The sequence below is a fragment of the Euwallacea fornicatus genome, chromosome 14, assembly GCF_040115645.1.
Source record: "Euwallacea fornicatus isolate EFF26 chromosome 14, ASM4011564v1, whole genome shotgun sequence".
Taxonomy (NCBI): domain Eukaryota; kingdom Metazoa; phylum Arthropoda; class Insecta; order Coleoptera; family Curculionidae; genus Euwallacea; species Euwallacea fornicatus.
Window position 1 is genome coordinate 4,016,887 of NC_089554.1, and position 14,565 is coordinate 4,031,451.

General features: G+C 36.1%; 2 protein-coding genes and 1 long non-coding RNA gene across 4 annotated transcripts in view; 1 reads left to right on the plus strand and 2 right to left on the minus strand.

Annotated features, from left to right (window-relative positions):
• The first annotated feature begins 235 nt into the window (after positions 1-235).
• Dp1 (satellite-binding protein 1 Dp1) lies at positions 236-8,240 on the plus strand. Its single transcript, XM_066289903.1, has 12 exons — positions 236-317; positions 380-450; positions 2,764-2,980; positions 3,380-3,587; positions 4,002-4,161; positions 4,218-4,550; positions 4,659-5,501; positions 5,561-5,955; positions 6,176-6,373; positions 6,479-7,322; positions 7,376-7,686; positions 7,764-8,240. The coding sequence occupies exons 3-12, from the start codon at positions 2,802-2,804 to the stop codon at positions 8,022-8,024; spliced, it is 3,732 nt and encodes a 1,243-aa protein (XP_066146000.1). The 5' UTR covers positions 236-317; positions 380-450; positions 2,764-2,801; the 3' UTR covers positions 8,025-8,240.
• Positions 1,621-2,368, minus strand: LOC136343297 (uncharacterized). Of its 2 annotated transcripts, none has more exons than XR_010732766.1 (3): positions 2,232-2,368; positions 1,947-2,173; positions 1,621-1,836 (listed from the first exon to the last, which is right to left on the minus strand). It is a non-coding gene; the product is annotated as an uncharacterized lncRNA (long non-coding RNA). The 2 variants fall into 2 exon arrangements; XR_010732765.1 differs by having other exon boundaries at positions 1,621-1,881.
• A 2,110-nt stretch (positions 8,241-10,350) lies between the features above and the next one.
• Positions 10,351-14,565, minus strand: part of dpy (dumpy) — a 149,553-nt gene continuing 145,338 nt past the window's right edge. Inside the window, exons 109-113 of the mRNA XM_066290092.1 lie at positions 13,785-14,222; positions 12,534-12,778; positions 11,968-12,477; positions 11,584-11,758; positions 10,351-11,529 (exon numbers count right to left, since the gene is read on the minus strand). Of these exons, the coding sequence (XP_066146189.1) occupies positions 11,288-11,529; positions 11,584-11,758; positions 11,968-12,477; positions 12,534-12,778; positions 13,785-14,222 (1,610 nt within the window). The 3' untranslated portion in view covers positions 10,351-11,287. The remainder of the gene's footprint in view (positions 11,530-11,583; positions 11,759-11,967; positions 12,478-12,533; positions 12,779-13,784; positions 14,223-14,565) is intronic.

Here is a 14,565-nt window from a genome sequence, read left to right on the forward strand (position 1 = left end):
ACTATTGTTACACTTCAAGTTACACTTCATGGTTACGTGATGATCTACCGCTTCGCAAGTAATTTAAAAACAGGAAGTAGAGGTTGCATGAAGTATAACATGGTAAGTTAAAGTCATGTGAAGTTCAATAAATTCTGGAGGCTTTTCTTAAAAAATATGTTTCAAGAATTCCAAGTGGTAATCTTGAAATATTTAATTGTTTTAACACTAAACATCTGGCAACATTGCTTGACATGCGCTTGACTGCGTGAGCGTGACGTTTTTCATTGCACTTCCAATCCGATTGGAAAAATATCATTTTGTATTTGCCGTTTTGGGTGAGTTGAAAACGTGCTATTTTTTGTCCATTTGAAATTCGTATATTTTCTGTATTTTTAAGGTAACCAATCGAAGCTGGATAACTAAGAGATTCTCGTTTTCCCAGGACGGATTTTCTGTTTTTACAGTACAGTGAGTACCTTTCAAATTATTGTTTTTATTTCATGGGGCTCGGCTGGTTGACACGTCGACTGCAAAGGCCCAATATTGAAAACACATTTTCCATTTTGTTTAACTTCTAATTCTGGAGGTTGAAATCTTAATCTTTACTATGCAGATAATGCAATTGTTCTTATAATATTCAGTCAAAAACTCAATATACTCCAGAACATTTGTTTAGAACAGAAAGTCATGCAGGGACACCATTATTTTCCATATGCCTGCTAGTTTAGTAATTTTTTTTTGGGTTAACTGCTAGACTGGTTGAACATGACTTTAATAATATTTTCACTGGTCTCGAGAATGTTGACATATGCCTAAAATCAAGCTTAATATGGTCATTATAACATTGCACATTTAGTAAATGTCTGGTTATCTTGGTTAAGTCAATGTTCATTATTTGGTATCATTGCTAGTTAACACACATCAAGATATTTGGAAAACAGCAAGATAAGTTGAGCATATTTATAAGAAATTGCATCGTTAAATAGGGTAGTATTGAAACCGCAGTAATACCTGCGAAGTCATAATCAACAAATTGTGATTCCAAGTTTTTAGTTCCTAACCTTGCAATCTTGATTTTTTCTTGCCCCTCCAAGACATAAATTTTTAGTGATTCAGAAGAGGTGGAGGATTAAGAACCCAGATTTTTGTTTTGTCACATATGAGTTATAATTAAAACTTGCAAACTACTGAATTGACTTTAATATGATTTGTTTAATGGTACATCTTATAAATTATTTGATATTTTGAGTGGATTCAAAATTTAATCATTAATATTAATCAATGAATCAAAGTAATTAATTCTTAATAAGAAAGGGCTCAACCTTGGTATTAAATTTGTTCCCACTAGTATTAAATTATTTTTAGATGATCCTAGTAATTTATAGTTTGTTGATACATCTAAACCCTTCACTGGTTATATCCCAAGAGCATTATATTTAGATATTTTACATTTTGAGCCATATTTGTGTGCAGGGACCTGATACTCAACCAGTTGAACATAATGAGTCTTGACAATAATCTTCTATTGCTACCAAGTCTTTTAATAGATGGATATATGGTTGCCATATTATGTATGTGGTTAACAAATTTAACAAACAACCAGTTTTGGTGATTTTCATAGTTGTTTTATTGGTTTTTAATTATAAAATACCTGTATTCAAATTGATTCCTTGATGCCGCTTTTAGCATTTTTTCTGAAACTTTCCAATTCTCGATTTTATTTGGAGGGTTTTTGCCACGTATTTACGTTCTGTTTAAAAATTGGATTGTGCCATGAAAAAAACTTTATCTGTTTGAGTGTATGTCAGCATAACTACGTTCTGGTACTTGGTTGAAGTATCTGTGATACATGCTCTGCAATATCAAAATTATGTCAATATTACTAGCTGAGGGTATTTACTAAAGAAAATAAAACAACATTGAATATTTATTGGCCTCGAAAAGAATGTACTAAATATACTCACCTAGCTCCAAAATAATTTTTTCTCAATCTTAATTGCATTGGTTATCTAGATAAGAATTTGGTTTCTTGACAAATGATCGTTAATCAAGGTACAACACTTTCTCTTGAGGTGAAATAATGTGTGTGCATATATATTCTTTCAGCTATTGAATTTTATCGTTTTGGCAAATAGCCATCAAGAAACCAATTCAGGTCAGCAGGGGCTAATAAGCGATTTAATAATCCATTCTATGTCGAAAAATAAAATTTTGTCGCAAGTAAAATTACAATAAAGTGCATGTCGTACTTGCCAGCTACAGTCTATAACTACTTTTTGACTTTGTTGGGTCTATTCTTTAAGTTGTTATCTAACTAAAATATTTTTGATTCACATTCTCATTCATAGCTACTAAGTACCTACTATAATGAATACTAATCAAGATAGAGCTGTACTCTCAATAGATAAATGTTACACGAGTTGCTAATGACTATTAAAAACTAGCTTTATCATTATGTGCCACATTGTTTTTACAAACAAGAAATCCACAAATGAATAAATCATTATCGTTACATCTGGCCTTTGGTCGTAAGTAAATAAAGGGTCAATCTGCAATGTATTATATATTGAGTTATGTATTTCATTGTTTGCTGGTTTTGTTTAATTATAATTATTATTGTCAGCATGATAATTTATTGTCAAATTGCTTTAACTTAAACTTGCTGCTTCCTGATCGATCATGATAAGTTTGAAGAGTTTCGGGTGTAATAAGATTATTTTTTAATTTCCTAAGATAGATGTTATGCATATTGAGAAAAGCGCAATTTTTATTTGATTTTAGTGCTGTAACGACTTGGCGCGAAACAGGACAATCCCAAAATGCAGCAACCAGTGATCGAAGAGGGTTCAGCCTTCGAGCCAAACCCTAAAAGTTACGACGACTTGTTCCCGGCCCTTCCTGAATCCTCCCAACCAAGACAGGCCACTACTCCTCAATGGGGCTCCAACATTAATAACAAAATGCGTGTTGGATCGTCGGTTATTACTCAAGTATTTAGGTACAAATTTCAAGATTCCGTCTAGCCTTGATTAAGTCCTAAATGTATGTGATGAAAGTTTTGAGAATACGATTGTTATTAAGAGATTTTATTTGTAAGCTTCATATAGAGTTTCTGAACGTCTAAGGTTTTTTAATTCAACCAATTCAAGAATTCCATGTTGTTCTTAAAAACTAGGAACCTAATTTGAATGTTCTTATGCTTTGAGTAAATTAAATATGTTAAATCGGGCAGAAATGTGAAATATCACCCAAATGCGTCTATTTTTATTCAACTCTTATTTAAACATACTACTATTTACTACTACTATTTACTACTACTATTTACTACTACTATATACTACTATTTACTACTTAGCGATCAATTTTCAAAAATTTAGTGTTGAATGTATTTATGTAGGGTTCCATATGAAGAACGTAAACTAGATGGGGGATCGAAGTTTGGCGAGGGCGAATCCGTGCAAACCTGCGGATCTATAATGAAAGATACCGGAGCCCACATTGAGATATCTCATGGGAAGGATCAGTCTTTGACCTTCCTTGTGACTGGCAAGCAAAATGAAGTACTTAAAGCCAGAGTCAAGATTTTGAGTCACTTTCAAACTCAAGTAAGTGAACTTCAAAAATAATGGTAGATTTATATGAAAGGTTTTGCACCTGGTCCTTCTTGAATATAAATGATTTGATTCAATAATTTTAAGTGATGCATGATAGCTGTGATAACTTTCAGTGATTTTAAGTCGGGCATTAAGATCTAAGCGGATTTCTAGTCAAATAAGGAAATCTGTAAAAAATTAATGCGAAAATATTAGCAAGCTAGAGTGAAGTTTTGCTCTTTTCCTTGCATTTAACTTCTCATTCACTTGCCACAATGTTATCAAATCTTGAAATACTTGAAATGTTTTCTGTTTGAATATATTTACTAGTTGAGTTTGGTATTAAATTACCACAACTTAGGACAAACCTCTATCGCTTTTTTTTATCATTATTTCTAACAAAAAGTTTTTCCTACTTTATATTAGGCCCACAAGTCAATTCAAATCCCTAAAGAACACCATAAATGGATTCTTGGCAAGAAAGGCGAACGCCTTCGAGATCTCGAGAAGCAGACCGCCACTAAAATTTCGGTGCCTAATATGAACGACGAATCAGACGTTATTACAATCACAGGGCCTAAAGAAGGTGCATAAAATCTATTTCTTGATCATATGGATTTATTCTAAAATAGCCATTTGAAGGTATCGAGAAAGCCGAACACGAAATTAAAGTAACCTCCGATCAACAGTCTAAAAAAGCCCAAGAAAGGCTGAACATTCCGAAAATGTTTCATCCTTTCATTGTGGGACCGTTCAACGAATACCTTAATCAATTGATCCAAGAGACTGGAGCTAGGATCAATGTGCCCCCACCATCTGTGATGAAGGACGAGATATTCATCGCTGGTGAGAAGGAGGGTGTGGCAGCTGCCAAAAGTAAAATTGAAGCCACTTATAAGCTAATGGAAAAAAAGTGTACCACTGTGTCTGTGGAAGTGCCCAAATCGCAACACAAATACGTGATTGGTCCAAAAGGTAATTAAATAAACAGTTCACAAACATAGTTCAAAGGATATATTATTCTACTCTCTCCATACTATTTTTTTGAGTAGTTTTTTTTTATGTAAATGAGCTGTGTTTCAGGAGCCACAATCGCGGAGATATTACAAAAAACTGACGTCAGTGTTGAAATGCCCCCAAGCGACTCCAATGTGGGTACAATAACCCTTCGTGGTCCTCACGACAAGTTAGGGTTAGCTTTGAGTGTTGTATATGAAAAAGCGAATTCCGTACGCTCAAGTGACGTTATGGCTCCCTCATGGCTTCATAAGTATATCATCGGAAAGAAGGGACAAAAGATCAAGGAAATCACCCAGAATCTACCGAAAGTTGTGCATGTTGAGTTCACTGATAAGGATAAGATCAGAATTGAGGGCCCACCAGATGAGATGGAAAAGGCCCACGAACAAATCGAAGCTATTGCCCAAGACTTGATGCGAAATATGTGCTTTGTTGAAATGCAAGTGGACAACAGGTTGTTCAAACATATCATCGGCAAAGCCGGCGCTAACGTCAACAAGTTGAAAGATGATTTTAACGTAATAATCAACATTGATGAAAGCGGGCTTATTCGAGTTGAAGGTACAAAAGACGATGTCGCAAAAACTAAATATGAGTTGGAACAGAGAATATTCAAATTGGAGAACGAGAAGGAGAGAGACGTAATAATTGACCAGCGCCATTACAGAAGTATTATTGGATCTAAAGGGGAGTCGATCAAGGAAATCAGAAACAAGTTCAATCAGGTGCAGATTGTGTTCCCTGGTCCTGGTGAGAGGAATGATATTGTCAAAGTGAGAGGACCCAAAGAAGACGTTGATAAATGTGTGCGATTTTTGGAGAAGGAAGTGAAAGAGCTCAATGAGGCATCTCATCAAATCCAAGTGCCAATTTTCAAGCAATTCCATAAGTTTATAATTGGAAAAGGTAAATATTATTAAAAATTCCGGTTAGTATGTTTTGAATTAGAATATTTACAATTTCAGCTGGTGCCAACATTAGAAAAATCCGCGAGGAAACTAACACCAAGATTGATTTACCTGCTGAGTGTGACAAGAGCAACTGCATCACGATCACCGGCAAACGTGAAAATGTGGAGGAAGCCCGCGAAAAGATCCAAAACATTCAAGATGACTTGGCCAACATAATCAGTGAAGAAATCACCATTGATCCCAAATTTTACAATTCTTTGATCGGTGCCAAGGGAAAGCTTATCCATTCTATCATGGAAGATTGCGGGGGCGTTGTTATTAAATTTCCCAGTACCGACAGCAAGAGTGATAAAGTTACCATCAGAGGCCCAAAAGAGGATGTTGATAGGGCAAAACAGCAGTTACTGGACCTTGCTAATGAAAGGCAATTGGCCAGTTACACAGCTGAGGTAGGTGAGACACTAGTTACAAATGTTATTGTAAAGGTTAATGGTTTTCACACCCATGCAATGTTGACAAATTCGACTTTTGCATGCCAATTTGCTTAAATAAATAGAATTGAACATGCCCATTTTTATGCTCTGAAGCTTTTATGCTCTTTGCTCCACATATTTTTCTACCTCTGCAAAACGTTACATTCCAGTCTCATAACATAAATAACTGTTCCAGGTACGTGCCAAAGCGCAACACCACAAGTTCTTGATCGGCAAGAACGGTGCCAATATTAAAAAGATCCGGGATTCCACTGGAGCCAGGATTATTTTCCCATCAAACATTGATGATGACCGGGAAATCATTACAATCCTTGGCAAGAAAGACGCCGTTGAGGATGCTAAAAAGCAACTTGAAGCGATGATTAAAGACATTGTAAGTATGTGAATATTTTAAAAGGTTACCACTAATTGCATTTGTTTAAATTGCTGATTTTTGAAGTGTTTAATTCTGATGTTATGAAGATTTAATTAATTTTAGGACAATATTGTCGAAGACGAACTGAGAGTAGAACCGAGACATCACAAACATTTCGTGGCTCGCAGAGGCGAAGTACTTTACCGAATAAGTGAAGATTGTGGAGGGGTCATGATTTCTTTCCCGCGATCTGGCGTAGACAGTGACCGAGTGGTCCTCAAAGGTTCGAAAGAATGCATTGAGGCAGCTAAGCAAAAAATAAATGAAATAATCGGCGAATTGGAATCGATGATCACTATCGAATGCATCATACCGCAGAAACACCACAGGACTGTAATGGGCGCCAAGGGTTACAGAGTGCAGGGTGTCACCTCTCACTTTGACGTTCAAATTAAATTCCCCGACAGGGACAACACTGAAGAGTACCAACCACAATTGACTAACGGAGACGTCACCGTGGAGCCCATTCGTCAGTGTGATGTCATCAGGATTACTGGAAAAGAAGAGAACTGTCTTAAGGCCAAACAGGCTCTGATTGATTTGATTCCTGTGACCATTGAGGTTGATGTTCCTTTCGAGATGCATAGATCTATTATTGGAGCTAAAGGTCAAGCAGTACGCGACCTTATGGACAGATTTGACGTCCATATAGTTCTCTCTTCAACAGAAGTGCAAGAAGACATAATTAAAATCACTGGAACCCCGACTAATGTTGAGGACGCGAAAGAAGCATTGCAAGCTCGAGTCAAAGAGCTGGAAGCTGATAAGAAAGACCGAGAATTGAGATCTTTCACGTTGCAAATCGAAGTAAATCCTGATTACCACCCCAAGATAATTGGGAAACGCGGTGCTGTTATAACGAAGATTCGAAAGGATCATGATGTTCAGATCACATTCCCCAAGAAAGGTAGCTTTTCTTTGATATGTTGGATACCATTTATTCTCATTGCTTATATTTAGGTGAAGAAAATGAGCAGCTGATTACAATTTCCGGCTACGAAGAAAACGCTTATAAGGCCAAGGAAGATATTTTGAGAATTGTTAGAGAACTTGATGACCTAGTCAGAGTAGAAATCAATATCGATTCCCGTGTCCACTCGCGCCTGATTGGAGGTCGTGGTCGCACTATTAGGAAGATCATGGACGATTTTAGGGTTGATATTAAGTTTCCCAGAAACGATGACCCCAATCCAGATTTAGTTATCATCTCCGGCCAGGAAGACAATGTTGGCGAGGCCCGCGAACATTTGCTCAATCTCGCCGAGGAATACGTAAGTAAAGTTTTTATTTTTCATTATTTGTTTTTTTTTTTAATGTATTGGCTATGAGTGTGTATTTTCTTTTTCAGCTGCAAGATGTGGAAGAATTGGAGACTCGCGAAAAGCTGCATACTCTCAATTTCCACTTCGAAAATAAGCCTAGTGGTGCCGGACCAAACCATCACAGGGGTCGCGATCACAATAATCCAAACGGCTTTGTGGTTCAGGGAGGGCCGTGGGAACAAAGCGCCCCTAACACTGCGAGTGTTACGGACTTCCCCGCTTTCGGACGGAGTTCTGAACAGCCGCAGGCTGCTCCGGTTGCTGGCGCTTGGGGAAACAGACGTTAACAAATAACTTTAGTATGTCCCCCCTAGTTTCCATCCTTGTAAACAGTGTTTTTAGTACGTGTGTTCGAAGCCGCTAACAGTGGCAAGGTAAGATCTTTTTGCGATTTATTATTAAATATTGAGCTGTTATGGCGTGAATTGTTTTTTTTTTTATATATAATGGGGATTTATATTGTAGCATTAATGGTGGGTTTATGCTCATCTATGATTTAATTTTGAACCCTTTTAAAGTTAAAAGTGATGTTAGTTCATTATTTGCACAGGTATAGTTTATTGCAACTTTAAATCTATCATCTATTACTTATAAAAGTTGTAGTGAAGCTGATTCTGAATGATTTCATTTTAAATCATAGATGAGAACATAAACGGGTTCTGTTTTGAGTAGTTGAGAAATCCTAGATGATAAATGTTAAGTCATAGATCGTAGGTGAGCATAAACACACCTTTAGAGAGTTTTTTTGGTATAATATATTATATATATACATAAATATATATATATATAACGAACTGGTGAAGGGTGGAAACTAAACAAGTGCAAGCGACGTTGCCAAAATTAAAGGTTCTACTAAACCTAGTTATATAATGGAACGTTTGAAACCCTCTTCCCTCACTGTTTGCTGCATTAAATAGGCCTGGCGACGACACTGGACCTCGATTTTATGGAAAACCGAAACTGATTACTTAAGCAAGCTCTTTTTTACACGGAAAAAGTCAGTCTTCCCAAGTTAGGGCGGACATTTTTGGCCTACAGTCGGCACTAACGTCGTAGAGAAGTTATGATTATGTCAATCACATCTACATTTTGACTTCTGCTTTGTAAGTGGATGGAAATCAGAATGTAGATGACATTTTAGTTACTTTGAACGTTTTTTTGCTCGGGTCACGTTTTGAATAAATATTTTTTTTAATTCTATTTTATATATCTACATAGAGGATTGTATTCATATTTCGGATTGTCGAGAACGATGGTTTGATTATTATATATTTTTTATTTGCAGTGTCATAACCTCTCTGCTCTTAAGGCGGTGCATCGTGCCTTCCTATTTTTTTACCGCAACCGTACTAAATTAGTAATTGTTTTGATGCCATGTTATATTTTGTAAATTCTGTTCCAAGTTATTAATTAATACAATTTTTGTATTGGAAATCGATAATGTTATTTGAGTGACATGAAGCCAAGAAGCGATTGACTGTGGCATGGTACCTGCTCCATGTGGGCGCCAGCCTTTGATTTTTATCGTTGTTATTTACATATGGAATTTTTTGCTGTTGCTCTGTATACGTCTAGAAAATGGTATTTTTATTCTTTAATTATTCTAGAGTTACTGTATAGTAAGCCTTGCGGTCAACTTGTTAGCCCAAGACTAATCTGAGGGAGAGAATACTACGAAATTATAAATAAAAATAGTAACATTGTCTTTTATTTATGACTATGATCACTATTGACACAGCTCAGAAATAAATTTTTCAATTTCTGATGAAACAACTTATATATACTATTAACTTATATGCTGAATCGTCGGTACTGGTTGTTTTTTACGTAGATTGACTTATTCTTGACTTAATGGAGGTGGTTAGTCGTTGAAGAAATAAGAATATCCTTAATGTGTTATGCTCGCAATCTTTAAGGTATGAAACATTGATTAAATAAGAAAAATTACAAAGGATTTAATAGCCAATTCGGTTTCATTCTGAAAACTCTTGTAAGATTTTTGTTTTTGAATTATTTTCTAAAAATTAAAAAATTATGTCTTTGAAAAAGGTAATGTAATTTCTTATATACTTTTTTCATTTTGCATCATCAGGGAACTAAAGTTTCCCTTTTTGCAAGTTATTAGCTAATATTTGCTACGTTTCTTTCCCCTTTTTGCTAGCTCATTTAACTGCTTTATAAACCCAACTTTCTCAAAACCTTGTACTTGAATATCTATCACAATTAATTGTTGCTATTGTTTTTACTTTTATTTAATTACCTCTACTATTCCTTCTTATTGTTGCAAAGTGCAAGGCAAACCGAAAAACGGATACATTGCAGATTTCCTCTAAATGGAGATAACTAGATTTTAACGGCATGGTGGTAAGTATTCGCCGTTTTGTCCACAAGCCTTATATAAAGTCAGTTAATGAATGTGCCGATCTTATTATGCTCATAAGAGTATTGTCTGTTGACTTAAGCAAAACTCACGCAATGCCCAATTTTATCTCTATTTCACCTTCAGGGAAAGTTGTTTTAAAATAATTCGTTTGATGCCGGATGTTTAAGATTTCTCTTCGTAGAGTGGTTTAAATTGTGGAAAAAAATTTATAGTTAACAATAAACAACTCATTTATTATTAAACAGTTTTATTAAAGAAGCGATTATCACAAATATGACAGTTAAGGAATCATCGTTACACATTTCGGAATTGCTTTTATAAATAATAATTTCTTATTAATAAGTAGAGATATACATTTCTACTTTAAGATAAGACTCAAAGAAATGCATAAATTGCGGAAGTGAAAATTTTTGGTTACAAATTATTCATGATATTTATTCTCATATCTTAATAGTTACGAAGTAGTAATTACACTTAACAAAAGAGAATTGACTAAATTTGACTGGTTTCTTTATAAAGGATAATTCAGTCAGCACCAAGTTCGGGAGTGTTCTGCTCCCGTACACTCATCCGCATTCATTCACTTTATACAGGGGGTTCGTAAAATATGTATAGTCTTATATAAAAAGAACTACGTCTTCCAGAGGCTGTGTTATCGAAGAGGAACAGACTCAGTTATATGTACAACAGTATTCAAGGGCGTTATCGATGAGTTAAAAGAGGCACACTAATTTTTGTTAAAGTGAAAAAGAAACCACCACCATTTATGAAAATCCCTTGATCGTGTAACAATGCGCTTAGAAAAGAACAGCCTTTGGAAAAGATAGTGGGAAGGCTCGGCAACCGCGCGGCTTGAGGCAAATATCTCAAAAAAGGCTACTTGCTATAAGGCGATTGATGAGCTTTCCGAATCATTAAAAATTTCCTTTAGAAACCTATTTGCTATCTCGTCGAGCGTCCCGAGAAGCGTGTCCCAACGCTCTCCTTCTGGCAGTTTAACACAAATACACGTGAGTAGCTAATACGAGGACGGATACAAAGAGAACGTGGACATGTCCCGAGACTCAAAAAATGTACAAAAATATAAATAACTTTCGTCGAGTATTCGTTGCTAAATTAGTCGCAATCTTGGTAAATAAAAGGAGTATTAATTAGCAAAACATAAAACTACGTGAGGTAGTCCGGACTTGGTTCGGCCATGGGCTCGGGGGTGGTAAACAGCGGGTTTGGGAACTCCGGAGGGTGGGGCAGAGGCCCTGTCGATTTAGGTCTTCGGCGGTAGGCCATCAACCAGCAGGACACTGCTACAGCCACGGCCACCAAGGCCAGTAAGGCAGTGATTACTAAGGCAATTATGAAGCCGATCATTGAGACGCAGATGTCTTCTGAGCCACGTTGTGCATCGGGAGCTAAAGACGTAAATAACATTAACTAGATTTCTTAGTATAGATGAATTGACCTACAGAGTGAGGCATCACTGTGTTCATCTCTCCTTTCTAAGGTCAGGATGGCATTTGATTGGATTGTGATTTCTTCTCGGAGCTGGCCTGAGAGCAAATTGTCTGGATCAGCGACGTCAGTTTCTTGTGAAACAGCTCTTTTTCGTCTTCCGAACGCGTCACTTCCACGGCAATTGACCTAAAAGTAAATGTGAAATTGCTTTAATATTGGCAAAAGAAATTTGAGTGGCAAGATAAAAAATAAAACGTGTAAGTACCTAGAAAAGGTTCCTTTAATAGTCAAGGAGATAGATTAATGCTTGTCTTAGAGTTATTGTTTTATCTGAATCTTTAAGCAAGCGTTCTTGGTGAATATAGCTATGAATATATATAATATATCAGACTTACCGGTTGGCACCGTCCAAAGCAGACCCTAATGTTGCATTGGAATCTAATGTTATCGCTGCTTGGGAATTTAAATGCATGGAATGTAGCCAATAAACTCTGAGTATCGGGATTGTAACTCCAGTCTCCAAATATCGAAGGATCAGTAGCGCAGCCATTCTCATCAGTGACTAAATACTCGTTCTCGACGGAGTCTTCCATGGTCTTTGCTACGCAGCTCCTAGCAAATCCTCCGTAAATGGATCCAGGCTGGACGTCTACTTGCAGGATCAAACTATCACCGATTTCCGCGGAATTAATTTCTTGACCAGTCGGTGTTACGATTTTCATGATGCACGTGGGAGGCGGACCGGTGTTGGCTATAGTTCCTGCTGTAGTCAGCATTGAAACGTTGAAGCCCAAAGTGACATTTTGTTCTCCAGTTTGATAGACGCATTGAATGTGGTAGGCTTGAGCTTTATATGTTACCAATTTGGGATGTTTCTGGATTACCAAGACGAAGCTGGCTTTACCCTAAAGATATTGTTGTGTGTGAGGATTGTTTAGATTTGTCATTTGGGTATACGTACGTTTACGTGAATTAGACCGCAGTTGCCGAATTGAACTTTAAAAACTTCAGTTCTGGAAGGTATGTTTGATGGTAGTGTAAGTACTCTTCGACACTGCTCATCTTTGCTATGTCCTTTTACGTAAAGCAGTCCGTTAAAGTCTTCTTGTTCGTGTACAACGTCAATTTCCACTTGGATTCCATCAGAGAGGCAACTTACTACCATCTCAGGTTTGGGGAAATCCGTTCGATATGGTTTTGTTGGGTCTGGAATAATAATAGTAATAATGAATTTTTTGTGTGTTATTTCGGAGTGTGATTTCTCAATTCATTTTATGATGGAAAGTTCATACGCAGATATTTCCGTAACGGCTCAAATTTTTGGGCACAAGGTGTTGAAACTTTTTTTCCCAATCGTTTTTTTTTATATTTCTCAGAAATACTGAAAATATTGTTTTTAATTTTGACGCATGTAAGTAAAATATAAATCCCCGTATTTTATTAAGAAAAGTAATACTATTACTCGATCAGTGGCGTCCTTGCATCTTTGGATATTAGTTATAAAAAATACTACGCCATTGACATTTTTTGCGGGAATATTTTTTCTGATTAAGCCAGTTAATTCCACACCAAAAAGGTTTTTAACGTCTTTATCGTTAGACGAGCAGTTTTTGAATAAAACATTAAACATCGTCTTGGGTAATTTGTTCAGTTTAAGAATTTATTATAAGTTATTATTTTATAGTTTATCATGAGAGATGTTTTTCATGCAGAATTAACCAGCAAAATCAAGAAAATATTACCGTGAAAAAAAGTCAGTGTTGTACCACTTTTTTCATAAATAATATGAGAGGCAAGTATGTAGGGACGTCATTGGTTGAAGAATATAATTATTTTTCTTATTAAAACACGGGTTTTTATGTCTTTTTAATACGCACTAAAACTGAAGGCAATATCTACTGGTACTGGTACTAGTACTTTCTGAGATATTTAAAAATAATGATTTAAAAAGAAAATATTCAACATTTTGTGGCTAAATAATGGGGTCGTTGCGGCCATATGATCATATGAACTATTCTTCATAAAATGAACTGAGGAATTACAAGCCGAGATATTAGCACAATATTAAGGAACGCCTTGTATAAATAACAATTTTATGTGCTTACAACAATTTTGAAATTTACAATTTTACGATGTATTTAACGTATTCTCGAAAACGTCCAATAGTGGTGAGTATCCCCATGTATTTAAGAATGGTTAACAAAGTACTTACTGCAATAAGTGTCGGGATTTCCAGTATAGCCAGCAGTACATTGACATATACCTTTATGGTTTGTAGCATTGCAGAAGGCGTGCACTCCACAATGCTTAATTGAGCACGGGTTATCGCAAATTTGAGTGTTCAAATTGCAGTACTTATGGTCGGGACAATCATCGTTGGTTTCGCATTCGGGTTGTTTGACCGGAACGCAGTTTCCTCTGGAATCGAGGCGATATCCGAACTCAACCGGACACACGCAATTTCCACGTTCGTCGATGATGAGGCCTTTTTCCAGGCCGCAAACGCAACGTCCACGCTCGTCCACCACAAGTCCCTTCTCAATGGGGCAGGGGACGCAATCGTCGTTACTGTTCAGTGCTGTGTCAGGTGGACAGACGCATTCCCCGTTTGGTTGGAGGATGTAGCCCTTGTCCGTTCTGCATTCGACAGCTGGTACTGGTTAAAAAAAATTAAAATTGATTGTATTTTATAGTGTTCTTGTTAAATCGGAAAATGTGCTTTGATGACAAAGTACAGATTTGGGATTACCCGTGAGTAAGATTTTTTTTTCAGAAAAACTCACTGTATCTTTGGAAAGATAAATGAATACTGAGAAAAAGGTTTTTCAATTTTTGTCTTTAAGCATTTTAATTTGTGCCACCATGGATCAACATCATATAAATATTAAACTTTAATTTTAATCAAGTTTTTAAGTTAAAAATTGGTGACTTTTTAACGAAATTTTCCGTTTTCCTTAACAATGAAGTTCATATAGTAATTTATTTTAATTATT